This window comes from Pipistrellus hanaki (assembly GCF_964339955.1).
Source record: "Pipistrellus hanaki genome assembly, chromosome: 15".
Taxonomy (NCBI): Eukaryota; Metazoa; Chordata; class Mammalia; order Chiroptera; family Vespertilionidae; genus Pipistrellus; species Pipistrellus hanaki.
Window position 1 is genome coordinate 37,968,429 of NC_140517.1, and position 26,530 is coordinate 37,994,958.

The 26,530-nt window shown below is 55.8% G+C and overlaps 3 protein-coding genes across 4 annotated transcripts; 1 reads left to right on the forward strand and 2 right to left on the reverse strand.

Annotated features, from left to right (window-relative positions):
- Nucleotides 1-1,203: 1,203 nt before the first annotated feature.
- Nucleotides 1,204-17,684, forward strand: MAP3K10 (mitogen-activated protein kinase kinase kinase 10). Of its 2 annotated transcripts, none has more exons than XR_014792894.1 (10): nucleotides 1,204-2,699; nucleotides 6,747-6,927; nucleotides 9,586-9,734; nucleotides 10,167-10,342; nucleotides 10,850-11,096; nucleotides 13,214-13,330; nucleotides 15,084-15,252; nucleotides 15,342-15,454; nucleotides 15,719-16,455; nucleotides 17,098-17,684. XR_014792894.1 is itself a non-coding variant. In XM_084860918.1 (10 exons), the coding sequence occupies exons 1-10, from the start codon at nucleotides 2,015-2,017 to the stop codon at nucleotides 17,418-17,420; spliced, it is 2,835 nt and encodes a 944-aa protein (XP_084717044.1). In that variant the 5' UTR covers nucleotides 1,215-2,014; the 3' UTR covers nucleotides 17,421-17,683. The 2 variants fall into 2 exon arrangements, 1 of the variants encoding a protein (XP_084717044.1); XM_084860918.1 differs by having other exon boundaries at nucleotides 1,215-2,699; nucleotides 15,781-16,455; nucleotides 17,098-17,683.
- A 143-nt stretch (nucleotides 17,685-17,827) lies between these two features.
- TTC9B (tetratricopeptide repeat domain 9B) lies at nucleotides 17,828-20,248 on the reverse strand. Its single transcript, XM_084860980.1, has 3 exons — nucleotides 19,550-20,248; nucleotides 18,813-18,995; nucleotides 17,828-18,019 (listed from the first exon to the last, which is right to left on the reverse strand). Exons 1-3 carry the CDS (start codon nucleotides 19,962-19,964, stop codon nucleotides 17,916-17,918), a joined length of 702 nt encoding a protein of 233 aa, XP_084717106.1. The 5' UTR covers nucleotides 19,965-20,248; the 3' UTR covers nucleotides 17,828-17,915.
- Nucleotides 20,249-22,405: 2,157 nt separating this feature from the next.
- CCNP (cyclin P) lies at nucleotides 22,406-26,313 on the reverse strand (the record flags this gene model as incomplete). The annotated part of the gene is made up of 8 exons (XM_084906830.1): nucleotides 22,406-22,571; nucleotides 23,274-23,425; nucleotides 23,508-23,666; nucleotides 24,245-24,400; nucleotides 24,474-24,563; nucleotides 25,848-25,999; nucleotides 26,099-26,217; nucleotides 26,309-26,313. The coding sequence occupies 8 exons, from the start codon at nucleotides 26,311-26,313 to the stop codon at nucleotides 22,406-22,408; spliced, it is 999 nt and encodes a 332-aa protein (XP_084762956.1).
- Nucleotides 26,314-26,530: the final 217 nt, after the last annotated feature.

The following is a 26,530-nucleotide window of genomic DNA, read 5'->3' on the forward strand; positions in this document are numbered from 1 at the left end:
TCAGGATTTAATTCCAGTCAAGGGCACATGCCTGGATTTCAGGCTCCATCTCCAGTGTGGGGTGTGCAAGAGGCAGCCAATCAGTGATTCTCTCTCATTATTGATGTTTCTATCTCTTTTTCCCTCTCCCTTCCACTCTGAAGTCAATAAAAAATTTTTTTAAAGAGTGAGGGACAGGTGAGGTGGGTGGGAAATAAAGCCCCCACCCCAGCCCATAGTGTGGGAGTTGCCAGGCCCTGTGCGTGCTCACCCTCCTGCAGGAGTAAAGCTATTTGCCTTGCTGTTTGGGTTCCCAGTATCCTTTGTGTCCTACCAGGAACCCTGGTTCAGGGGCTCGCCTTATCTCTAACATAGTTAATAATATTGTAATAACTATTTATGGTGCCAGGTAGGCACTTGAATTATCAGAGGGAACACTTTGTAACCTATTTAAATATCTATCGTTATGCTGTAGTACACCTAAAACTAATATTTTTAATAGAAAAATAAAATTAAGCATAAATAAAATAAAACAAATGTGATGGCATTTTTATTTATTGGTTTCAGAGAGGAAGGGAGAGGGAGAGATAGAAACATCAATAATGAGAATCGCTGATTAGCTGTGGAATGCCATTTTTAATCGTGTTTTTGTTTTCTAATTTAAAAATCTGCCTTTGATTCTTGCCTTGTGGTTTATAGTTCTGGACCTGGACTTCATTCCGCTCTGCCTCATCTGTAAAATGGGGCCTTTGCAAAGATTTAATGATACCAAGCATGCAAAGCACAAGTTGTACATTAAGCCCTCTCCACTCCCAAACCCTCAGTCGAAGTTCCGATCGTGGGAGACGGGGGTTGTCCAGTGCTGACTGCGGAGGTAGAGGACACCATAGCTGGAGAAGGCCAAGGTGGCTATGTTATCCCCAGGGGCAGTAAACACATCCTCCCAGCCCCCTCCTCCCCTCTGAGGCCTCACCATTGGCCTAACTCAGAAACCGAGGTTCCTGGGCTGCCTCCCGCGGTGCGGTCGAGCGCGGACTACATTTCCCCGCGTGCACTTCGGCACCCCTCCCCCCAACCCCGCCCCGCGCACGCGGCCGTCCCGCGGGGGCCTTGTCCTTCCTTGGTTAAGAGGCTTGAGGCAGTAACCATCATTTACGCAGCTCCTACCCTTCGCAAAGGGCGTCCGTCACCACAACCCCACCTTGGACCCCGGCCCCGACAGGGCCTGTGAGGTCCCCAGTGCTTTTGCTCTCCTTCCGGCGTCCGGATACCGGGTCCCAGAAAGGACCCGAAGTCAAATTTATCTCCCCCGGAGGGTTCCTTCGACCCACGAAATCCCCACAGCGGCCCGCGGCTGGCTAGGGGTTCTGAGGGCTAAGGGACTGGGGTGGGCCTCGAAGCCGCGCAGCGGGAGACTACAACTCCCAGGCGGCACCGCGGCGGCGGCGGCACGTCACTCAGGCACCGCCCACGGCCCAGGGAAGCGGCGCGGGCGGGGCCGGGGGCGGGGAAGCGGGCGCGGGCGGGGTGGGGGCCGGGGCGACCCGGAGGCAGGTGCAAAAGATGGGGTCCGCCGGGCCACCCCGCGCGTGAGGAAGCCTAGGGGCGCGCCACCCCGTCCCGGGCGGGGCGGGCGCCCCACGGCCCCGCCACTCCCGCCCCGCCCGGCAGTTGTGACCCGGGATGCGGAGCCGGGGGCCGCCGGTGGTGCTTCGCGGGGTGAGAGGCGCCGGGGAGGGGGCTGCCTGCTGCCCTCGCCCTCGTCCCCCACCGGCGGGCCCCGGAAGGAATTCGGGAGCCGGGCGGCCAGGCCTTCTGAGCGCCCTGACGTTTGAGGGGGACCGGCGAGCCCGCCGCCTCACCCCCGCCCGCCTGCACAGCTGAATCAGAGCGGCTTCTTCCTGCTGCTGCGGAGGCCCCAGCCATGGCCCCCAGGAGGCCCCCAGCCCCCGCGGGGACTGCCCCCCACCCCGGCCGCCCGGGCCTGCCCTCTGCATCCCGCGGGCAGCCCGTGTGAGCGGCCCCCGCCCTCCCCATGGAGGAAGCGGAGGGGGGCGCGGCGGCTGAGGAGTGGGGCACCACCCCCGCGGGGCCCGTCTGGACCGCGGTGTTCGACTACGAGGCGACGGGCGACGAGGAGCTGACCCTGCGGAGGGGCGACCGCGTCCAGGTGCTTTCCCAGGACTGTGCGGTGTCGGGCGACGAGGGCTGGTGGACCGGACAGCTCCCCAGCGGCCGCGTGGGCGTCTTCCCCAGCAACTACGTGGCCCCCGCCGCCCCCGCCGCCCCGGCCAGCCTCCAGCTGCCCCAGGAGATCCCCTTCCACGAGCTGCGGCTGGAGGAGATCATCGGTGTAGGGGGCTTTGGCAAGGTCTACCGGGCCCTATGGCGTGGCGAGGAGGTGGCTGTCAAGGCCGCCAGGCTGGACCCTGAGCAGGACCCGGCAGTGACCGCAGAGCAGGTGCGCCAGGAGGCCCGGCTCTTCGGAGCTCTTCAGCACCCCAACATCATCGCCCTCAGGGGCGCCTGCCTCAGCCCCCCACACCTCTGCCTGGTGATGGAATATGCCAGGGGAGGCGCACTGAGCAGGGTGCTGGCAGGTCGCCGAGTGCCCCCTCATGTACTGGTCAACTGGGCTGTGCAGGTGGCCCGGGGCATGAACTACCTACACAATGATGCCCCTGTGCCCATCATCCACCGGGACCTCAAGTCCATCAACAGTAAGTGGAGTCATCCCCCCACACCTGCTTCCATAGAACTGTAGGAGGCCAAGGCTAGGTGGTGGGGAATGGGAATGCCAGCAAACACTGCCGGGGACAAGAAGGGGCAGCAGTAAACCTTCAGAGCGGGTGAGACAGGCCTTGCCCCATTAAGGGAGGAAAGGGTGGCTCAGAAAGGTTGCAGGACTCCCTGCCTCCCAGGCTAGAGTTATCTGTAAACACTGTGACAGACCCTGCATTTCCAGTGTGAAAAGGAATGCCCTCAAGGCACCCCTGCCCAACCAGGACACCAGAATCCACCAGAGAACCTGGCCTGGAGTAGCAATAGGGTCGGTCTTGTGTGTGGTAGGTTGTTTAGCAGCCTCCTTGGTCTCTAACCACTAGGCATTCCTCACTCTAACCCCTCCTCCAGTTGTGATGAGCAAAAATGTCTCCAGACATGGCCAAGTGTCCCCTGGGGGCAAAATTGCTTCTACTGGAGTCCTATGCTGGTCCTGCTAGCTGAGGCAAACTGGAAAAGATGAGGAAGCAGGAAAAGAAATGTGCCTTATGTAAAAGCTTCCGGGCTGCCAGGCCAATCACGGGCTCTCAAAAATTGATTGGTTGTTGAATGAGGACCGAGGCCTGGTAGAAGGGAAGATTCCCAAGGACCCACTTCTAGATCAAGGAACTTCTCGTGATGTCAGCAAATATTAACTGAGCACCTATCATGTAGGAGCAAAGCAGGGGCGAAGCTGGTCATGATTTCTGCCCTAATAATACCTACAAATAAGACATTTCACTCATTCCCAGATATTTCTGGAGCACCTGTTGTATGCTAGAGCCTGTTGTGGGTTTTAAGGATACAGCAGGAGCAAAATCCTACTCTCCTATCTTCCTCCGTCCCTTCTCACTTTCTTTCACTTTTGCATTTATTTATTCATTTATTCTTTAGTTTGGTGTTTACTGGGCTGGGTCATATGCTAAGCTAGAGGGATCAATGAGAAATGAGCATATTCCCTGCCCTCACATGAACTGTGAAGCGTTCCCCTTGACGCTCACATGCCATCTATTTATGATCCCTGTCAATTCTACATCTTGAAATGTGTTTGAATCCATCCCACTATTTTTTACAAGTTTGTTGCTATGCCCCCACCACCACCTAGAACAGAGAGGTGAGTCTTTCTTACCTCCCAGGCCTGGCATTCATAGACTCAACAGAGAGCTGCCAAGGCTCAAGGTGTGCCAAGCCCTGAACCATGGCTGGGGGATGAAGCAAGACATAGATGTCCCTGCCTTCATAGATGCTCATGCTCTACTCTGAAATGCTGGGTAAATGGAGGCAGGACTCCGGGCATGCTCCTCTTGAAGACTAGGGCACCTTCTAGTTCTTCCTCACCCCTGCTGATTTCACAGCCCGCAGCTGGGCATAAAGACTCTGCTCCCACACCCCCAAGTCTTTGTGCAGCCAGTGCCGCCCGAACAGAGGGTTGTGAGACTCTAGGCCAGGACTTCCTGCTCCGGCAATGGGCCTGCTCCATGCCTGGGACAGAGGATACAGGGCCTCCAGCACAGCTTCCCCCAGTCATCCTTCCCTGAGGAGCTCCTCATCCGATGTATCGCACCCATTAGTTCTTTCAATCAATAATTCTTAAGCAGAATTAAGCATACTAGGCACTGTCCGAGGTCAGGGATTACAGAAGTGAACAAGGCAAGATTCCCCCCTTGTGGAAGTTACAGTCTAGTGAACAGAAATAAGTGATTGATATTTATAAATTTTTGAAAATATTTTTAATTTATTTCAGAGAGGAAGGGAGAGGGAGAGCGAGAAACATCAATGATGAAAGAGAATGATTGATTGGCTGCCACCTGCATGTCCCCTCCTGGGGCTCGAGCCCACAACCTGGGCATGTGCCCTGACCGTGTCCTCCTGGTTTATAGGTCAATGTTCAATCACTGACTCATACCAGTGATTGGTATTTAGATAAAATTTCAGAGTACCCAGCTCTGAAGGAAATAAGGTAGATTAAGGATGGGGCAGAGAAAGCTCTCAGCTGGTCAGGGAAGGCAACATTTGAACAGAGACCTGAACCAAAAGGATCCAGCCTTACAAAGATGTGGGCAGGGCAGAGGACATGAGGAGGGAAAGAGTGAGCCTTGTTAGAGAGACTGCAAGACCCAAGGAGTTGCAAGAGTAGGAGTGAGGCAAAGGTGGAAAGGTAGGCAGGGGCCAGATCCTGTTGACCTCAGGGCTATGGTGAAGACTTTGGGCATTTTATTCAATGTAGTGGGTGCCATTAGAAGGTTTTAAGCAGGAGAATGACATGATCAGATATATATTTTTCTTCCTTTTTTTAAAAATTATCTGTGTACATATTTTACCATTGCCCCCCCCCCCCCAGATATATTTTTTTAAAGGGGACTGATTTAGGCCCAGCCTGGAAGGTACAGAAATGAAGTGTATGACGAGGGGTGTTCCCTGTCACAGGATCATCCACACACAGGAGTGATGGGGACCCAAGAAGGGAGTATTTCTAGTAGCTGGAGTCACAGGCTAGAGAGTCACGGGAGGCTGCCAGGTGGAGCAGCATTTGAATCAGGCTTTAAAACATGGACGAGATTACCAACTATGGAACCGTGGGAAATGTACTGATCTCTCTAACCCCCAGTTTCTTCATCTGCCAAATGGACACGATGGTAGAATTACCTCATTGTTATTGTGACCGGAAAAGTAACTGGGAAGGGTCAAAGGTAAAGGTGGAGAAATAAGAAACAATTATGGTGGCATCACACTGCAACAGTAATAGCTAACACTCTTAAAGGACCTACTGTTGCTTCAGGCAATAAATCTTTGCTATAATCCTATAAGGTAAATACTATTAATATTATCATCTCCATATAAGAGAGGAGAAATCTTAGTGTTAATAAAAATAAATTATACAAGGTTATGCAGCTAATAAGTGGCAGAGCTGTAATTCCAACCCAGGACATCCACTACACTTTGGGGCCTTTGTTTGATAGAAGGTAGTAGAATATCAGAGCAGTTAAAAGATGGGGCTTTGATGACACATCTGGGCTTTACCTCACCATTTCTAAGCTGTGTGACCTTGGCCAAGTGACCTCATTGCTCTGAGCCTTGGTTTGCTAGTCAGCAAAATGGGTTGCTTGCTAGTTAATTTATGTAAATGAATATAATGAAATGGATATAAGTGAAACACTTCATTCTTGGGGTGCTTAGCACTGTGCCTGCCACATAGTAGTGTCCTGATAACCACCAGCCATGATGATTCTTATTAGTATTGACGGTAGGCAGCAAGTAAGTTGGAATCATTCTGTATGCTTGGGAATATGTCAGATTTTGTCACAAGACTGTTGTGTAACAAACCACCCCAAAAACTCAGTGTCTTCAAACTCCTTGTCTTTTATTACTGCTCATGCATTAGCAGGCCGGCTGGAGGGTAATGATGTAGGCAGCAGCATCTGGAGAGGCTTTGCACTGAGGACCTCTCATCTTCCTTGGACCAGCCAGGCACGTTCTGCTGATGGCAGAAGTGCAAGAGGGCAAGCCGGCACGTGAGGTCTCCTAAGGCCTAGGCGTGGCACCCTCACCTCTGCCTCACTCTACTGGCTACAGCAGTCATGTGGCCAGCCCAGAGGAAGGATGGGGAAATGCACTCTCCGTCTTTAGTGGAAGATTTGTGAAGTCATGTGGCAGAGTATGCACAGAAGGGAGTAGAATTGGGGCCATGAGTGCAGTGACCACAGGGATGACAAAGACCAAGGAAACCTCATTCATCCCTTTGGCTCGTGGTTTGTAGCTTCTGCTTCTGGGAGGTTGGGAATCCAAGGCCTGGACCAAGGCGAACCGAGGTCTTGGCCATCGACCTTTTACTGAGCTTCCCAGCGTCCAGGTTGGAGTCAGGTACTCCTGGAAGCTGTAGGGATTAGAACGGCCACTTGAGATGGGGGGACAGAAAACAAATAAAAAGAAGTCCAGCTGAGGCAGGGCCAGGACATGCAGTCTGCAGCCCACCAGATCTGGGTGACCCCTTTCTTCTTATTCCATAGTCCTCATTCTGGAGGCCATCGAGAACCACAACCTCGCGGACACGGTGCTCAAGATCACGGACTTCGGCCTCGCCCGAGAGTGGCACAAGACCACCAAAATGAGCGCCGCAGGGACTTACGCCTGGATGGCCCCTGAGGTTATTCGTCTCTCCCTCTTCTCCAAAAGCAGTGACGTCTGGAGGTGCTGATGGGGCTTGGGAGGCCTCTTGGAAATGGGGGAGTGAGCAGGGGTGAGGGCAGAGTTGGAGGGACAGTCTCCCACTGAAGCCAGGTTCTGGGCCTGGCAAAGTACTGGCCACGTCAGACCAGTAGACAGGCACCAGAGCAGGTCTCTGTTCTGATAGCAAAAGTGGCAGCTGAGGAGGACTTGGGTTGCAGTAAAACACAAACACAAAGCAAAGATGTAGAGATTGGATGTTGTCAGCACTAACGGCCCTTCAGACACCATCCATCACATAGCCCCCACTTGTCACACAGGAGGTGGAGGCCTTTGGAGACAGCCATTCATGCATGCGCCCATCCGTGCACCTGCGCTGGGTGCCAGGGATACAGCAGAAATAAAAGCAGGCACATTCCCTGCGTGCAGGGATAGTAAACAAGTACACAAGAAGCTGGAAAAGGCTGTTTTTAAGAAAATTGTAAAGTAATATTAAAAGATAAGTTAATTCACCAGAAAAAGTATTAGGTAGCATTATGAGCCAGGAGGTTGACCGAAAAGAACTCTGAAGGCTGGAGGCCTATTGCAGAAGGCTTTTATGAAAAGTGATAACTGAGCTGCATCCTGGATGACAAGACAGAGCCAACTGTACAGAGTTTGGGGGAAGAAGCTTCCCTGGCAGAGGGAACAGCTCACACAGAGGAGGTGCTGCGGTGAAAAGATTAGCGGAACCAGAAAGAGCTACGAGGACCTGCGCGGTTGGCTAGAGCAGACAAGGAGAAAAGTGGTAGGAAATGACGGAACAAGAGCTGGAGGGCTTCTCAGATGAGGCACCAGACTCGGGTTTTATTCTAAGCATAATGGGGCGCCATTAGAGGCATTTATGAGTGATGTGGCTGCCTCCAGCTGTAGGGTGGGAATGGATTGTAGGGGAAGGAATGGGAGTGAGAGGCCAGTGAGGAGGCATTGCCATCACCAACAAGACTTTGCGGTGGCAGCAAAGCTCTTTAACCCAGGCATTCATTTGTGGTCCCAGACATTTAGCAGAGCCACGTTTCAGTGGCGAGGAACAGAAAGCAAAAAACAAAAACAAGGCTGAAGTTTTTGCTGTCATGTGAAGCCAAGACTGATACAGTGTTAGAGATCCAGGGTCCTATATCAGGATTCCTTAATGGTGTCATTGGCATCAGCAAGATGATTCTTGCTTGCGTACTCCTGTCCTGTACTTTTCAGGACAAAGGTGTCCATGGTTCGAAGCAGCCCAACCTCAGTAGCTCTCCCCGTCACTGTGACAGGCAAACCTATGTCCCACAGGTTTCCAGGGACATAGGAAGGTGGAGGGTCATACTGCCTCTAATTTAAGCCACTCTGATGTTCCTCCACCTTGCATGCCCTCCATTCCCAAGTTCACTTCATGGTCCAAAATAGCTTCTTGAGCTCCAGCTTTTGTGTCCTCGTTCCAATCAGTAGAAAGGAGAAGCGATGAGGGGCACCTCTTCCCTTAAAGGATACTTCCTGGAAGTTAGTTGCACACTACACACCCTCCTGCATCCCTCTGGCCAGAACCGATGCCATGCTGACATAATGAGCTGCAACGGAAGATGAGAAATTATCTCAGGCAGCAAATGCCCAGCACAAATTCACCAGCACTGCGGCTGAGAGAGAAGGGGAGGCCGTCAGCTGCATGTGGGCAGGGGTCGCGTCTATCTTGTTCCAGCGCCTAGAACGGTGTCTGGCACACTGGGCACTTCGTAGGGGTATGTTGAATGAATGCACATGTGGATATGGGGGACATGTAGGCCCTGCACACAGCAGTGGTCACGATCCAGAGGAGCTTCCTGGAGAGGATGGGCATGCAGGTGGTTGCACAGAGATGCACGCTCTAGAGCTGTGGAGCATGAAGGACATTGCTGCGGGCACTGGGCAAGCCTGAGGCTGCGTGTGGCTCTACTGCTCACTGCTGTGTGACTGTGTGAGCAGCTTAACCTCTCTGCTCATCAGATAAAGTGGGGTCGTACCAAGACCTGCCTCCCAGGGCAGTTGTGAGGATCGCTGAGCGCCTAGGACAGTGCTAGCCTTAGGAAGTACTTTATAAATGGTCGGGAGTGTTAACTTGTTTTTATGGGCAAGTGCCAGAGGGTCTCTGGGAGCACAGAGGAGGGACCTCCAGCCCAGCTTTGGGGGCTGTGGAATCAAAAAAGGCTTCCTGGGAGAGCGAGCGCCTGAGTGGAGACACAGGGACAGTACACAAAGGGAAAAGTGTTCCTGACAAAGGGAACAGCCTGTGCAAAGGCCAGGTGTTAGGAGAACAGGGCTTGTTCAACTGGTGTGGCTGCAGGATGAAGCGGAGGCAGATGTGTAGGCTGAGAGTGCTTATGGGGGAGGCTGCAGCGGTCCCTGAAAGGCAGGGCTAAGGAGGGTGGATTTGCTCAGTGGGCATGGGGACCCGCTGAAGGTTTCCAGGCAGGGGCAAGGGGAGAGAGCAAAAGCAAGACACCAGAGAGCAACCTCAGCACATCTGTTTGAGATCAGGGCAGTGGAGGTCAAATTAGGTGGTTGTGGCCTCTTTGGCCAGGCTGGATGTTGGGGTGAGGGGGCACACCAGGGAACTGGAGGCAGGGCTGGGTATAAGTGAGGACTGGGGTGGATTGTGGCATCACCCCTCCCTCTCCCCACCTGCAGCTTCGGGGTGCTGCTCTGGGAGCTGCTGACGGGTGAGGTCCCCTACCGTGAAATCGACGCCTTGGCTGTGGCATATGGCGTGGCCATGAACAAGCTGACACTGCCCATCCCCTCCACGTGCCCCGAGCCCTTTGCCCGCCTCCTGGAGGGTGAGCTGGGGCCCCGTGGAGAGGGAAGGTTCAGTTGGGTGGCAGGGGCCCGTGGGTCCAGACCTCGCCCCTTCACACCCCCTCTATAGCAATCGGCCCTGGAGTGAGAGAGAAGGGGCTGGACCCTCAGATGATGACTCCCGCACAGTTGGCTCCATGGACCCTGACCCTTACTCTGGCCAGGCCCACAGTTCTTGAGGGCGGTCTGTTAGGATTCATTGGCCCTAGGATCCCTCCCTGATCCCTGATCTTGCCAGGAGCCAGAGATCAGTCCCAGAGTTTCAGAGTGAAATATTGCCAGGAGTTTGGGTTTGAATGTCTTCCCCTCAGCTCTGTGAAAGCTGTCTGTGTTCAGTCCCTTCAAGTCCTGCCTGTCACTGAGCAGGCTGATGCCCCAGAGCATGACCACTGACATCTCTACTCCCACCCCAGAGTGCTGGGACCCAGACCCCCACGGGCGGCCAGACTTCGGCAGCATCTTGAAGCGGCTTGAAGTCATAGAGCAGTCAGCCCTGTTCCAGATGCCGCTGGAGTCCTTCCACTCACTGCAGGAGGACTGGAAGCTGGAGATCCAGCACATGTTCAATGATCTCCGCACCAAGGAGAAGGTGAAGGCAGGGGGCAAGGCGGGAGGGAAGGACAAGACCCCGGAGTTCTGATGCCGTGGGGGGGGAGTCCCTTCCGAGCTGGGGCCCAGGGACCCTTTTTTGTCTAAGAAAAGACAGCCTCCTGTGAGGATTAATAGGTAAAAGGCACCCTGTCCCGAAGTGATACTACCTGAAATCTGGGATTAGTTTTAAATACTACAGCAAAATGAGGAGAGGTGAGAAGGAAGGGGAAGATTTGCAAAGTACAGACAATTGTTGGGTGATGGGCGCAGACTATTCTCTCTGCTTTCATGGATGTTTGAAGTTTTCCTATTGTAATTGAAGAGTTAAAAAATTAAAAATCAAAGAGAAAAAAAAATTCTTTCTTTGGGCTAACATAGACCCCAGCTCTGGCACCCAACTTCTGTGCCCCAATTTGCTCACACAACAGGACACTCTCGGCAGGGCCCCAGCCAGACCCCTCAGCCCTAGGTTCAAGCCCCTCCCTCAGCCCTGTCTCCTCTCCAGGAGCTCCGCAGCCGTGAGGAGGAGCTACTGCGGGCGGCCCAGGAGCAGCGCTGCCAGGAGGAGCAGCTGCGGCGGCGAGAGCAGGAGCTGGCGCAGCGTGAGATGGACATCGTGGAGCGGGAGCTGCACCTGCTGATGTGCCAACTGAGCCAGGAAAAGCCCCGTGTCCGCAGGCGCAAGGGCAACTTCAGGCGCACCCGCCTTCTCAAGCTGCGGGAAGGCGGCAGCCACATCAGCCTGCCCTCGGGTACTCCTGTCTGTCAGCTGGGAGTGTCCCTAACCCAGAGCTTATCGCTTCGTTTTTCTTTACTTTTTAAAATATTTTTAAAATGTATTTTTTTATTGATTTCAGAGCGGGAGAGTAAGAGAGAGAAACATCGATGATGAGAGATAATCATTGATTCGTTGCCTCCTGCACACCCCCTACTGGGGATCGAGCCCACAACTTGGGCATGTGCCCTTGACCAGAATCAAACCCAGGACCCTGTCTGCAGATGCTATATCCATTGAGCCTAACCAGCTAGGGCTTTTAAAAAATATTTTTAATGCTAAATGTCCCACACACACACACAAAACCACCAAAAACTGTACAGCTTAAATCATTATATAATCACCCCCCTGGAAGCAGAAACCCTATAGCCACCCAGGTGCCTCCACGCGCCCCCTCCAACGCCCTGCAGCCCCTGAGAGTAGCTCGTCTTGACTTTCAGGGCAGTCACTTCCTTACTTTTTCGTTTTGTCTCCCAACTATTTGCTTGTTATCTTTTACTCTGCCTTTTTCCTCCTTTCCAGCAGTTTGTTGAGGCTACATCATTTGTCCTGCAGCATTTCCCACAGTCTAGATTTTGCTGCTTGAATTCCCTGGGTTTCACTCACGTATCCCTATATCTCCTGAATTGGTATTAGGTTACCAATTGGTCGGCAAACTGCTGCTCGAGAGCCACCTGCAACTCTTTGGCCCCTTGAGTGTGGCTCTTCCACAAAATACCATGTGCAGTCGCGCATGTACAGTGGCCCATGCGCAGAAGTCGGTTTTCGGCCTGGGCAAGTCTATTTTGAAGAAGTGGCATTAGAACACTCAAGGGGCCAAAGAGCTGCATGTGGCTCTCGAGCCGCAGTTTGCCAACCACTGGGTTAAACCATGTGACATAGCTGATGTTCAGCCATTTTTTATCTACAAACAGATTTCACATGGATCTCAAGGCTTAATTAGTTTCATGTTTAAGTTTGATTTTTTTCTTTCTTCAAAGACTGCTTCCTGGGTGACACCAGAGGCTCATTATGCTGGTTGTCTCTCTGTGATGTTACAACCACAGTACCTAGAACAGCACCAGCTCATAAAATTGCAAGCCACATGTGTGATTTTAAATTTTTTAATAGCTACATTCAGAAAGGGAAAGAGCCTGGCCAATGTGGCTCAGTGGTGAGTATCAACCTATGAACCAAGGGGCCACGTTTGGATTCCGGGTCAGGGCACATGCCAGGGCTGCAGGCTCTATTTCAGTTGGGAGCATGCAGGAGGCAGCCAATCAATGATTCTTTTTCATCATTGATGTTTCTATCTCTCCCTCTCCCTTCCTCTCTGAAATAAAAAAAATTATACACACACACACACACACGCACGGGAAAGAGAAGTGAAATTTTAATAATATATTTTATTTAGCTCAATATACCTAAAATGTTATGGTTTCATGTGTAATAAATACAACAAAGACTTCTTTTTTCCTTACTAAATCTATGAAATCCAGTATGTATTATATATTTACAGTGCATCTCAATCCAAGGGCTGAATTTTCATAAAAAATACTTGACCTGTATTTAGGCTTCATAAAATGTTGAAAAAGCAGATTTATACACCAAAGTTGTTCCATACATGCTTGTTTCTAATGACCAAATTTGCATATTCACCTTTAAAAGTAAACTTAAGTTAATCAGTTAAATAGATAAAGGTAAAACTCTCCAGTTCCTCAGTTGTACAAGCCACCTTTTAAGTGCTCAGTTGCCACATGTGGCTGATGGCCACCAGAGTGGACACTCAGGCCTCGGGTCTCAGTGTGGGCAGCAGCTCTCAAACCTGGATGTGGATCAGGGGTCCCAGGCGCTTGTTCCTCCAGTTAGATGGATGCACCTTCCCTGAAGGCTGCTAATACAGGGGGGGCCGGGAACCTGCATTTCAGTCTGCTTCCACTCAGTGCTGATGCTGCGAGTCTGGGAGCCAACTTGGGGAACCACTGCTACCGAACACAAACCGGTGGCACTGCTTCTGAGCCTCTAGATTAGAATCCAGAGGGAACTGCCCTTCCGTACAGGGAACTGCTCGGGGACCCATGGAACCGTCTGCTTAGGGAAGTTTCTGTTTTGCAGGCTTTGAGCACAAGATCACAGTCCAGGCCTCTCCAACCTTGGACAAGAGGAAAGGTTCTGATGGGACCAGCCCCCCCGCAAGCCCCAGCATCATCCCCCGGCTGAGGGCCATTCGCTGTGAGTATCTCCGAGGCCCTGACCAGCCCATCAGTCAGCAGACTTCTCCGAGTACATTCCTTGCTCATTCTCATGGGTGAGAAACAGACAACACATGAGCAAGCAGACAGGGCCACTCTTTTAGGGATAAGCACTATAAAGGAAATCAGGGAAGGGAATAAAAGAGAAGAGTTGCATTTTGTATCAGGAGGGTCTGTTTGAGGTGCCGGGGTTTGAGCAGGGACCTAAGCGGTAAGGAACAAGAGAGACACGCAGAGATCTGGAGGGAGAGTGTCCCTGGCAGAGGGAGCAGCAACGACAAAGTCCCGGCGGCGGGAACAGCGTGGCATGTGTGTAGGCCCAAAGGTCACTGGCTGGAGTGGAATGACGGGTGCAGAGCAGTGGCTGTGTCAGGGGCTCAACAGCGGCCAGATGATGCTGGGCCTGGAGAGCTGGATAAAGAACCTAGATTTCATTTTAAAGGTGACAGGGAGCGCTGGAGGCTGTGAGCAAGGCAGCAATGTGGTAAAGCACACCTTTCCCTCTGGCTGCCATGGGATGTGGATGGGAAGAGGGCAGGAGACCAGTGAGACGATGGGGCTGAACCAGGGCCTCGGAGGGAGAGAGGTCACAGTAGGGGCTGCCTGGCAGAGGTGTAGCTAGCGCATGGGTTTGCTGATGAATTGGAGGATATAGGGCTGACTCCCGACTCTGTTCTGCCCATCATTCACCCCCAGCCTTGCCCCACAGTCTCCTGCACACGTCTGTGAAAGCACGAGCTTTGTACCAGGCCTGGAGTCATTCTCATGGGGGACACAAGACAAACAACAGCCATGCAGGGGAGTCAGTACTGGTATCAGGGTGCATCCAAAGTGTGTGGTAGGAACAGAGAAGACGCAGCCTTCTAACTCTCTAGGGAACAAATTACTACAGAGCTGGAGGCTTGAAGGGCAAGCAGCCAACACCGTCAGGGAAGGGACTGAAAAGGCACAGAATTCCCGGTGAAGGGACAGCCCGTGCAAAGGCATGGAGGTGTGAAAGCACCCCCCCCCCCGGGAATCTGTGGACATGGGGTTCCAACCATGGCACTTACACCCGCTGCCTGCATGTCTCCACTCCAGCGCCCCTCCTTCCCTCCCTCCACACCAGCCACTCTGGCCTCTGGCTGTCCTGTGACGTTCCGTGCTGTCCGGTCTCAGGGTCTTGGCATTTGCTGTTCCCTCTGCCTGAAATGCTCCTCTCCCTGTGCCTTCTTGACTCACTCACCTGGTCTTTGCTCAGAGTCTCCGCCCACGTGAAGCCTTCCCAGCCACCAGGCCCTTCCCACATCACTTCCCGCAGCACCTGCCACCTCACAGGTGACTCACTGAGGGGAGTCTCGCTGACCATCCGAGGGCCGGGGTTGTCTGCGCTGTCCACGCCTTCTTTACAGCACCTGCCACAGGTCTTGGCAGAACAGGTGCCCAGGAAACATTTGAGCCTGAGTGGATGCCTGAAGGGTTAGGCTGAGAGGAGTGATGGAAACGGGGCTGAGGAAGTGAGCTGGCAATAACACGAAGGGCCTTGAATGCTGACTGAGGAGCTGGGCTGCCGTCCTCGGCAGTGGGGCGCTGTGAGAGGATTTCGAGCAGAGAAGGGTCATGGTTGGAGTTAGAATCCAAGATCCTCTGAGCTTCCAGGTGGAGGTGAATCCCAGGTGAGGAAAGTAAAGCTGGGAACCCAGTGGGGACAGACATTCCAAGACCCAGTAACCAAGTGGCTTTTCTCGGCCCAGTGACCCCTGTGGACGGCGGTGGCGGCAGCAGTGGCAGCAGTAGCAGTGGCAGTGGTACCTGGGGCCGCAGCGGGCCCCCAAAGAAGGAAGAACTGGTTGGGGGCAAGAAGAAAGGCCGGACATGGGGACCCAGCTCCACCCTTCAGAAGGAGCAGGCGGAGGAAGAAAGGTATCCGTGGCTGGGGCCACCCGTGCCCCACCCCCAGGCCCATGGCCGCCAGAAGGCCCTCCACCCACGCCAGCTCTGTTCCCCTGCAGGCTGAAGGCCCTAGGGGAAGGAAGCAAACTGTGGTCATCCAGCGCCCCCAACCTGGGCAAGTCCCCCAAACACACCCCCATTGCCCCAGGCTTCGCCAGCCTCAATGAGATGGGTAAGAGGATGAGGGAGCCTTGGGGGGGGGGGGGGAACAGTCCCTGGCCGAAGGGACACTGCCAAGACAAAGGGGTCCATTCCCCTGGATTGGGGAGGGAGGGATTTCACTGGGCCCGAGTGTAGAAAGCGTTCCCAGAAGGGGGCGGCCCGCGCCTGGAGTGTGGGCATCACTGCCAGGGTCAGGGGGCTTCCGGGAAGTAGAACCGAAAGCCATGCTTAGCGGACTTGGTGGGCTTGCTGTTTGAGGGATCGTTGGGGGCAGTCCCTTGCCTCCAAGTCCCCAGGGACCGCGTGGAGTCCAGTGCCGGCCCTCTCCGGTTGCAGAGGAGTTCGCGGAGGCAGACGGAAGCAGCAGCGGGCCCCACTCCCCCCACAGCACCCTGGCCTACCTCGAGGCGCCGCTGCCCCCCCAGCCCTCCCCTGGGGCGCCGCTGCCCCCCACACCCACCCGGTCCGCGCTCTGCGCCCGGCGCAGGCGCTGCGAGTTGGCGCTGCTGGGCTGTGCCTCGCTGCTGGGCGCCGTGGGCCTGGGCGCTGACGTGGCGGAGGCGCGTGCAGCGGACGGCGAGGAGCAGCGGCGGTGGCTGGACGGCCTCTTCCACCGCGCCGGCCGCTTCCCCCGTGGCCTCAGCCCCACGGCACGCTCCCCTGGACGCCCCAACGCAGCCTCCGGCCCGGGCCTGGCGCCCTCGGCCACCCTGGTGTCGCTGTCCTCCGTGTCCGACTGCAACTCCACGCGCTCACTGCTGCACTCCGACAGCGACGAGGCCGCGCCAGCCGCACCCTCCCCGACACCCTCCCCTCTCGCGCCCTCGCCCAACACCAACCCCCTGGTGGACCTGGAGCTGGAGAGTTTCAAGAAGGACCCCCGCCAGTCACTGACGCCCACCCACGTCACAGTCACTGCCTCGCGCGCTGTGAACCGCGGGCACCGGAGGACCCCGTCGGACGGGGCGCTAGGGCAGCGGGGGGCGCCAGAGCCCACAGGCCCCGGCCCTGGTGAGTGAGGCACCCCGTGCCCGGTGTGCAGAAAGCCCTGCCCTGCCCTTCCAGGGTCCAGTGTCCCAGGCCAGCTCCACCCCTAAGGTGCCAAAGTGGCTGTCTCCTGCTTAGCAGGGGGAGGGAGGGGCTGTGTCCCCGGCCCTCACTGCTAGAGGCATTGTGGGGCCCTGTGACTGTGACACAGGATGAAGCAGGGGTGGCAAACTCTAATGCCCACAGGGGGCAAGCCGGTGGCATTAGTGACAGCAATAACCAGAGCTAACACAAAATTTACAGCCGCGGCCACGCCCAGGCCCTGTTCTCTGTGCCTTTGTTGACCGACAGAGATGCTGGAAACAAAGGCGTTAGGGACCGCCCAGAGGCTGAGCTGTTTGGCCATTGTTATTCTCTGCCTCACTCCCCCCCTACTGGGAGGTGCTGTTGCCCCACTTAGAGATGCTGTCAGGCCGCAGGCCTCTCCTTAGCCAGCGCTCTGTCTGGCCTTAGCCCAGCTCGAGAGAGTTGGGAGGGATGAGGGCTTTTCTCCAGCAGGTTTTTTGAGAAAAGTCAGAAATTCCAGTTTTCATGTCAATGCTCCTGGCTCTTCAGTGCCACCTCTCGGCTCCCCCTCACTCACCCCCTCTGATCCTCTCTTACCAGGCCCTCGAGATCCCCTGGACTTCCCCCGCCTGCCTAAACCCCAGGCTCTGTTTCACACACACCTGCAGCCCCCCGAGTTTCCTGGCCGCCCCACCACCCTGACCTTCACCCCAAGACCCCGGCCTGCTGCCAGCCGCCCCTGCCTGGACCCCTGGAAGCTGGTCTCCTTCGGCCGGACACGCAGCATCTCGCCTCCCAGCAGGCTGGACACTCAGGAGAGCCCCGGGCGCCCCAGCATGCAGCCCACTCTGCTCGACATGGACATGGAGGGGCAGAGTCAGGACGGCACAGTGCCGCTGTGCGGGGCCCACGGCTCCCGCTGACCTGCCCCCGCCGCCTGCCTGGGCAGCGTGAATGTAGTCCCCCAGGCCCTGCCCGCGCACAGGCAGGGAGGCCCTGGGAGGGATACTCTATTTATTGGGGAAGGGGATGGGAGAACACTTAATTTATTCCTTTGTGCCCTGTGCTCGCCCTGCAGCATGGGGGAGGGGGCAGGGATTCTCAGGGACAGGGCCATGAGGGGATTCGGCACAAAACGCAGCATTAAAGGTGACCCCTGCCCCCTGCCATGCTTGCTGTGTATTTTCCCTAATCCCGGCTCATCCCCAACGGGTGGCCCCCACCCCCGCACCCTTGCTTCCTCCTAGGCCCCTCTGGATTCTGAGGTCCAGAGGGTGAGGCCCAAACCCATGTCCCCTCCCTGGTTCCCACAAGAACACACACACAGAGGTTATGGTAAGTGCTTTACCGGCCAACACAGGAGTCGGGGAAGTTACACAGGGAGGTGGGGGAGGGAGGGGCAGTCCCCATGGGTGGCCTCAGCCAATGACATCCCGAGGCTGGGCCCCGCTGTCTTCCCTCTGCAGGCTGCACCGGCTCATCTTCAGCTGGGTCAGCTGGATGTAGCGTAGGACGTTGGTGTCTGCAGGGACAATGGACAGGGCATTATCTGGGTGTCCTGGTGACGTCTGTAGCACCTCAGGTCATGCCTCACTGTCCCCAGCCTTCAGTGGCTCCCCAGCTGGTATTGCCAGACAGACCCCTTCTTTAGGGGTATGTCCACCTCCAGAATAGCTTTGCTATTCCCCTTCCAGGAATGCTGGCTCAGAGGTTCCTGTTATTCTCTGCTTAACCTCCAGCGGCACCTGCCCAAAGCCTGTCCTCCAAACCCTTTACCTGCCTCCTCTCCACAGCCCAGGTCATGCAGGTGGGGCTCCTCTCACTGGTTCTTAAAACAAAATCTCATATTCTCTCTACACCCCAACACACCCAGAGGGCAAGGAGCAAGTCTCCAGCTCTGCCATCCCTGTCCCACCCCCAGCCAATGTCCTGCCAACTCCCCCTCCCCCAGGGCGTGTAACTCCTAGCAAGTGCTTCACAAGTGGTGGCTGGGAGAACTGGTGGATGGTAGGTGGGTGTGGCAGTGGGTCAGTGAGGGAGTGGATGGATGAATGTGTGTTGGGGGGCATGGAGTGAGTGCATAGAGAATGGGCTAAATGGGAAACATCAAAGTGAGTCGATAAATAGATGAGAGGTGGTGGGTGAGTATAAAGGAAGCATGGGTGGGTGGGTGGGTGAGAGGGTGAGCAGGAGGAGGTGGAGAGGGGGAGGTGGGGTGTGCAGCACTCTCTTGAAGTAGCTGTGCCCTGGCCTTCCTGCCTTGTTTGTTCCGTCCCAGCCCCTCTCCCCGCTCCGCCCAGCCGCCACCCGCTCACCTGTGGGCTCCCGGTTCCGGGCCTCCTGCAGGTAGCGCAACGCACGCGCATAGTCACCCAGATGGTAGAAGGCAATGCCAGCGCGGTAGGTGGCCTTGAAGTTGCCCTGCTGCTTCTCCAGCACCTTGAGACAGTACTCGCGCACCCGCTCGTAATTCACCAGCTCCGACTGCAACAGGCAGGCTGCGGGCCCCAGGACCGGAGCTCTCAGAGCCTGCCGGCAACCCCAGATTTCACACCCCCGAGGAGCATGATATCAGGCTGCGAGGGAACCCCCGCCCTTCAGCACGGCTGAGCGGGCCTCAGGGCTTTTTCAGGCCAGCAGGGGCTGCCGAGCCTCTGGCCAATCAGAATGGAACCAACCTGCACTGCCGCTAGAGGGTGCGAAAACCAGGCTAGAGCTCAGGCTATTTTCGTAGGGGGGGGGGGGGGGAGGAGTGGTGTAACTGAGGCTACCTCAGGTGAGGGATGAGGCTTTAAATGGTGCATCCAGGGCAAGGCTTTCTCACCTGAAGTTCACGGTGGCAGCCCAAAGCCCATTTCCTACATCCCAGCTCCTTCCATCCCCGTGGTCCCCTACATCCCCAAGCCCTCTCTTTGGTAAGTTCTGCTGTCTCCCACTCCCCCGCACAGACCCCAGCGCCGGTCCCTTCAAGTCTCCGCTCCCCCCGCCCCACCCAAGGCTTCAAGACTGCCCCTCGCTCCCACCCTCTGCGCCCCCGACGGCGGCCGCATACCTGTGAGAGAGTCATAGCACTCCACCTCCGTGTTCTCCACCAGGCGCCGCTGCTCCTCGCTGAGGCGGGTGGGCCCCGGGCTGGTGGGGGGCCCGGGGGCGGGGGTGGGCAGGCCCCCGGCGCGGGACCCCTGCGCCGCCTTCAGCTGCAGCAGCGCGCGATGGTACTTGCCAATGGCTTCCCGGAACTTCTTCTCTCGGTAACAGCGCTGACCCTCCGCCTTAAACGCCACGGCGGCCCGAAGGCTGCTATCGAGCGCCGCGCCCAGGCCCCCCGACGATTCCGGGGCAGGACCTGGCCGAGCGGAGCCATGACGGGGACCCGGGCCCGGCGGGGAGAGCGCGGGAGGTGGACGCGGTGGAGGCTCCGGGGCTGCGCTGAGCATCAGCACCGGGGACAGCGCGCCGCGCTGCATTGTGGGAAACTCCTGCAGACCGCTGCTGCAGCTACGGGCGCGGGCCTATCCCCACCCTTTCCCCGCCCCTCACCTCCGGTGGCCGACTCCGGCTGCCCCCTATGGGTCTAGAGAAACCCCTCAAGACTTCCCCACTCTTTTCTTCAAATCAGCCCCAGACCTCGTTCTCCAGCCCACCTTTTCCTCCTCTCCACTCCCCTATCCGTCTGCCAGCTCTCCTTCCTCTCCTGCCCAAAGCTCCCAAAGCTTTCTAGAAGGAAAGGGTACATCTGGGGAAAAGAAAAGGAAGATTTCTATCTCCGGAAAGCTGGTTTTCAGCCCACTAGGCATTTGCCATGTTGGATAAGGATACAGGCTTTGGAATCAAGCTGCCCAGATTCAATTCCTGGGTCTTTCCTCGCTAGTTACATTGGACTTGGACAAATCACCTAAATTACCTGGGATTCTATATCCTCCTCGGTAGCATAGAAGGGACAATGATAGCACCTTTGAAACTCATTTATCGATGCAACAAGCAAATACTCATTGATATCTTTTCTGTGCCAAGCTTTGGGCTGGGCAATGCTGGGATGTAGCAGGGAAGGAGGGAACTATCCTCATGGAGCCCCTAGTCCCATGAGGAGACAAACCAGTAGCCAGGGACAGCCCAGAGTGGGCTAGCCTGGGAAGCTCGGGCAAAGGGGTCAGGGCAGGAGGGGGGGGTGCAGGCCCCGGAGAGAGGACACAACAGGCTCTGAGGGCCCTGAGGAGGTGTCTGCCCTGACTGTAGTGTGAGTGAAGACGAGATTTGTCGTGAATCAATGGGTCTTCTAGAGGAGGGGCTCCTATGAACAAGAGAGATCTGCTGCTTCTTGCCCTCATGGAGCTCACTGAGTGGAAAAACCAGTGGGAATGCAGGTGGCAGGCCCGAGTGAGTGGTGCAAGCAAAAGAATGAACAGAAAATAAAGCGTGTGAGAACCTCTGGGAAGAAAAGCGGAGGCTGAAGGAGATGGCTGTCCTCCCGCTCTCCTTAGCCACGCACTCAGCAGCGGGGCCGTGGGCAAGCTCCTCACTCTGCCTCCACCTCGCCTGCCTTCTGTGCAACGTGAGGATTGCAAATGAGCTTGCTTCAGAGTAGTTGCAGGGACTGAATTTTGCAGACAAAGCACTTAGCACAAGGCCTGGTACATACTGGGCAACTAACAACCTGTGCTTCTTATCGTGAGACTATGAGATAGGGGAGCATAAGTGTCCAGCTTTGAGTCAGCATTTTTATTGGTTGTTGAATGAATGAATAACTTTATTATTACACCCCCACCCCCACAAGACCCTCGCGTGGTCCTCAGCCCCAAGAGCCAAGCTTGTGTTTTCATTGTCCCTTTCCCCTCCCACCCGACATCTCCCCCAGGATTCCCAAACCTGAAAAAGGCACCATCCATTCCAATAGCTGCATCTGCTTTTACCTCTTACTGTACTCTGCTGAGTGAGGCTCTCCCCCATCCTGTCCAACCTTGACCATCTTAGGACAGAAACTTCTCTTCCCTGCACCTTCAAAACCTGGCTTGGCTAAGAATCTAATATTCCTGCAGTTGAATTCCAGTGCAGTGAAGTCAACTGTCTGTACCTCAGGTGTGTTTTGTTTTAATTAAAAACATGGCGATCCATTGATTCATAACAAATATTTTCTGATTACCTACTACATGACTAGGTACCAGGGGTTTGGTAGAAGCAGGGCCACTGCCACCAACTCACAGTCCTGCTCTGATGCAATGCCGCACTTCCACAGTGCCTATGAGGTGCCAAGCAATGTCCTAACACTGTGTGAATATATTAACTTACAATCTAAATACACTGCAATGATGTTAAGTAAATCAGATCCCACTTATAAAACTCTTGCTATCAAAGACCAATAAAGCCACAGATGACCCTCACAGGTGATGTGTTGGGCTTGTGCAATCATTAAAAAATATTGAATGAGTTGCCAACAGAGGAAAGCAGAGATATTTAAGGAATTGCAGGTTTTCAGCTTCACTTGAACAAAATCTGAAAATCTGGAAACATCTAGGTAGAATCCATGACTGGGGCAGACATTGTGTTTCCCACAGCCCATCCCTCCTAGGTACTTCCCAACTCTGAGACCGAGGGCCATTCAGGCTGCACTGGAATTTTCCTGGTAGCCTCCCTGTCCAGCTATCTGTCTCCAGCAAATGTTGGCGCTTGGGATCCCAGTTTGATCCTGCTGAGCCGTCCGGGCGGAAGCCCACCACTGCCCCCTCGTGGAAGAGTTCGTAATTTTCATCATTAAGGAAATTAGTGATGAGGCCCGGAAAGTAACCAATCAAAAGCAAGAGATGGACCAGAATTTGACCAATAAGGACAGAGAGCGCTCGGCATAAAAGAAACTCTTTTATTCAAGTGGGAGACAGACACACATTGAGTCTTTTTTGACGGGTTTCGGGGCTCAGGGGGGTCCCGGCTGGGGACAGCAGAGCAGGCGGGCAGCAAAGAAGCTGGTGCCCCTGCGCTGTGGCCTCGCATACTTGAGGAAGATGGCAGCACGGCCGGGTGCGGGGCCTCGGAGCACCGCGCGGGCCATGCACGGCTCCAGCGGGTCCAACTCCGCGGGGCTGCGGAGGAAAGACGGAAAAACTAAGATGGGTGCAGGGGGTGGCGGTGGAGATTACCTGTCCTTGGAGCTGGGCTGGAGGCGGAGAAGACACATTGACTTGGGTCCCCGGAAACCTCCCAGGGCACGTAGCCCACCATCTAGACTAGAAAGGGACTGGAGGGGCCGGCAGACTCTGATTCTTCCCACAGGGCGCAGTGAGAGCGCCAGCGCCATTGAGGGGGGAGGCCTGGGGCTGAAGATGGACTGGCATCCAGCTCTCCCCGTGAGCACCGCTGGGAAGAGACAATTCGCCCAGCCCCTTGACGGCATGGTTAACAGGAATAGAGGCTCTAGCAGCTAACGGGACACCTCATTTGCGGTTAGTGGCTAGCAGACCTCTCATTCTCCGCCCTGAAACACAGCTAGAGCATCTTCCGGGCTTGGGAAGATCCTATATCACACCCTAGACAAGATTAAGGGTCTCCAAATCTGGACAATACCCCACTCTCTCAGACCCGCCCAGAGAAAAGCAAACGGGATAACCCAAGGCTAGGCAGATACCCCATTCTCTCTTATACCCAGAAAAATCTAGTCTAGGTGTCATCGTGCCCTCCCCTCAATAATTTCTTCCCACTCTCTGAGACAGTTAAGACAACGATCAGGAAGGCAGATCCTGAAGCCACCGCCTGGGGGCGGGGAGGACCCTCCTCGGTGGCCTTACCTGTAAAGTGCCGGCTCCACTCCGGAGCCCGCCACGTGGAGCACACGGTGCGCCAGGCTCAGGGCCGCAGCTGCGCAGCGACCAGGCTCCCACCCAGCTGCCTCGACCTCCAGCAGAGACAGCTCCAGGAAGTAGGTGGCAAGGAGCGTCACCTGCCAAAGCATCGTCACCCCCGGATCGCCAGGCCACGCCCCCAGCCGCGCAGGCCACGCCCCTGATCCCCTCCCCCCGCACCTGGGGGTCGCTCCCGGCCAGAGCGGCCAGCAGCTCCAGGCAGAGGAGTGGACCTGGGTGGTGCAGGCGGAAGTCCAAGCGGCTCAGGATGCGGCGCTCGGCTCGCAGCAGCTCCGCCTGGGAGAAGGAGCCAGCGCCCAGCAGGCAGAGGGAGGCGGGCTGCGGGTTGGGGAGAAAGAGGTGGGGGAGTCTTGAACCTTTGCTGTTACTCCCTGCCCTGGGTTCGGGTCCGTCCCCGTTCTGGACCTCAGTTTTCTGCTCCGTAAAATGGGACCATCGATGTGTTGTGTGGAAGTCTTGGGGAATATAGGCTTCAGAGTCAGAAAAACCTGGATTCGAGTTCAAACCCTACCACTTCCGCACTGTGTGACCTGGACATTCAGGGCGCTCTGAGACTCAGTTTCTTTATCTGTAAAACGGGGATATCTCTCCTTCTTCACCAGGCAGTTGTGGTACTGCACTGAGTTCACACGCATTAACTGTAGCTACTCGTTAAGGGTCATAACTACCGTAACTAAGTCCAAGTCCCAACTACTCGACTTTGGGCAAATGCCTTCCTCTCTCTGGGTCTTAGCCTCCTGTTAAAAGGACAGACTGGCAGCCCCGAACTCATCAGATCTACTGGGATTCCAAGACAATGGGAAGTGTTTGTGGGGACGGTGCTTGGCACACAGCAGTTCAGCCTGTGCCCGCGGCCGGGAGGAAGAGCACCCTCTCCTGGCCCCGCCCGGAAGTACCTCGGGAAGCACGCACTCTTCCATTTTGCAGGCCACGAACAGGCAGGCCATGCCCAGCAGCTGCAGGCGGTGGAGGCGCACCCGGCTGGAGCGCAGGTAGGAATCGAGCAGGTGCACGGCCAGGTAGAGCGTGTCCCCCGCCAGGCCCAGGTACTCCTGGGGAGGGGCGCCGGTTACAGTCAGGCTGCCATGCGGGCCCAGCCCCACCCCCTTCTTGGTACCTACGTACATGCACCTGGACCAGCCAGTCCACCACGAGTGCGCGCATCTCTGGGGTCACGGTGCGGGGCAGGGTCATCTGGGGCAGCGCGGGGCACACCTGGGGTCAGGTAGGGAGGCCTGACTCTCCGCACCTGTGCCTCCGCCTCTCCTAACGCCAGCCCTGGGTGCTGCGGCCTCCTCACACCAGGTGGAGGCAGGTGAGTGCCTCCAGCGCCTCCTGCGCTCCTTGTCCGTCACCATCTAGAACCCGGGGCTCTCTGCTGATGTTTCCCTATCCGCCCTCCCAGTCTTCAGCCCCTTGCCACAGCACCTCCCCCTGCTCCCCAGGCAAATCCACCCTCAGAACACTGTTTCCTAAGTAGAAGCCGGACCAAGGAACTCCCAGCTGACAGCACTTCCTCAGCTTCCAGGACCCTCAGACTCTCCCAGGCCTGTCCTTGCTCCAACATCACCTCTTCCCTCTCTCTCCTCACACCCCAGCTGCCCCAGCCTTCTTTCGGCTCTGGACTGTGCCAACCATATCCCTACCTCAGTACCTGTGCATATGTGTACCGTGCCCACCACCTGAAATGGTCCTTCCCCAGCTCCTTGCATTGCTGATTTCTAGTCATTCATGCATCAGCTGAGTCCCTGACTCTTTCCACACTCCTCCCGGTCACATCACTTTATTTCCCTCATATCATTTTCACTCTGGAGATGGCTATGTTTCATTGTGTATTTTGTTTGTCCAACGAGGCTGCTGGCACCTCAAGAACAGGGATTTCTGTCCAAATCCCAGCTGTGTCTCAGCTCCTCACAGGGGCCCTGGCCCAGAAGAGATGGTCACAAGATGTGTGAAAAATAAATTCATCCCTTGAGTGTTTCCTCTGACAGCGTCTGTCACGGCCTGTTTCTGTCTTTATGGCCCTTCTGAAGTTACCACTACACTTGCTTGCCTTCCACAGGGAAGACAGACTGTAGCTGTTCATCACCACATCCCCAGTGCCCGGAGCATCCTCAGAAACGTTTGTTAAAGTTACATTGTAACTCTGTAATTTTTTAAGGCACAGGGAGGAAAGAAAAAAAAAAAAAACATTGGTTGACAAATTGCTAAATATTTGTTAAACGAGTAAGTGTGAGGGACGAGTAGGAGGGGTCTGAGGTACCAGAGGAGGAACTGCAAACAGCCTGGAGGGTGGAAACAAGTCATTGGAAGATAACTGTGCAGGGAAAACCAGCCAGGAACTTGGGGTGGGGTAGGAAGGGGCGGACAGGCTGGCCGGGAGGGAGTTCAGAAATACCCATCAAACGGGCTCGTCTAGCAGCTCTGGCCTGGGCCAGCCCACCCCCTCGCTGCCCTCGGGGCCGGGGCGGCCTCCAGGGAGTGTCCCATCCACCTCACCATGACCTCGGCGAAGATGTCCCCAGCGTACTCGCGTTCTCCCTGCAGTCCCAGCGCGCTCAGAGCCGCCTCCAGGCCCGGCGGCGCGCGCCGTGCGGCCGGCCTCCCCGCGGGTCCGGGGACGTTGGCGGGGGCCGGGGCGCTCGCAGGCTCTGGGCCAAAGGAGGCTGCCTGACTCTGCAGGGGAGAAGGATTGGGGTCGCGCCTGGAGCGTCCCGCGCGGGGAGGGGGCCCAGGCTCCTGTGGCTCACCAGCATCCTCTAGGCTGGCGTCGAGGGTGAACCCGGAGCCCGGCTCTTCCTCCTGGAGCAGGAGCCGCGGCCGCCGGCGCTTTAAACAAGCCTGGGCGCATGCGCGGAGTAAGCTCCACCTGGGCAGGTGGGCAGGTGTGTGGTCAATGGCGAACACCGCACCGACCCTAAGGTCAGGCGGCTGGGGTCAAGCTCTCGTCCTCCACTTACCGCATGGCGGGGAGCCGTCTCTTGGAGCCTCCCGCTCTTCAGCTATGCAGTAGGGATTGTTTCCATTGATAGTTGGCCCGAGGACTTTCTAAGATTGTGTTCGTTAAGTGGCTTAATAGAATCAGAGCTCAGTACATAGGAGCTACCAGTCACTTCACAACTATGTAGAGAAGGCCTGTGCTCTGGGCAGAGGATTCGGGGGTGAGCAAATCCCCTGTAGCC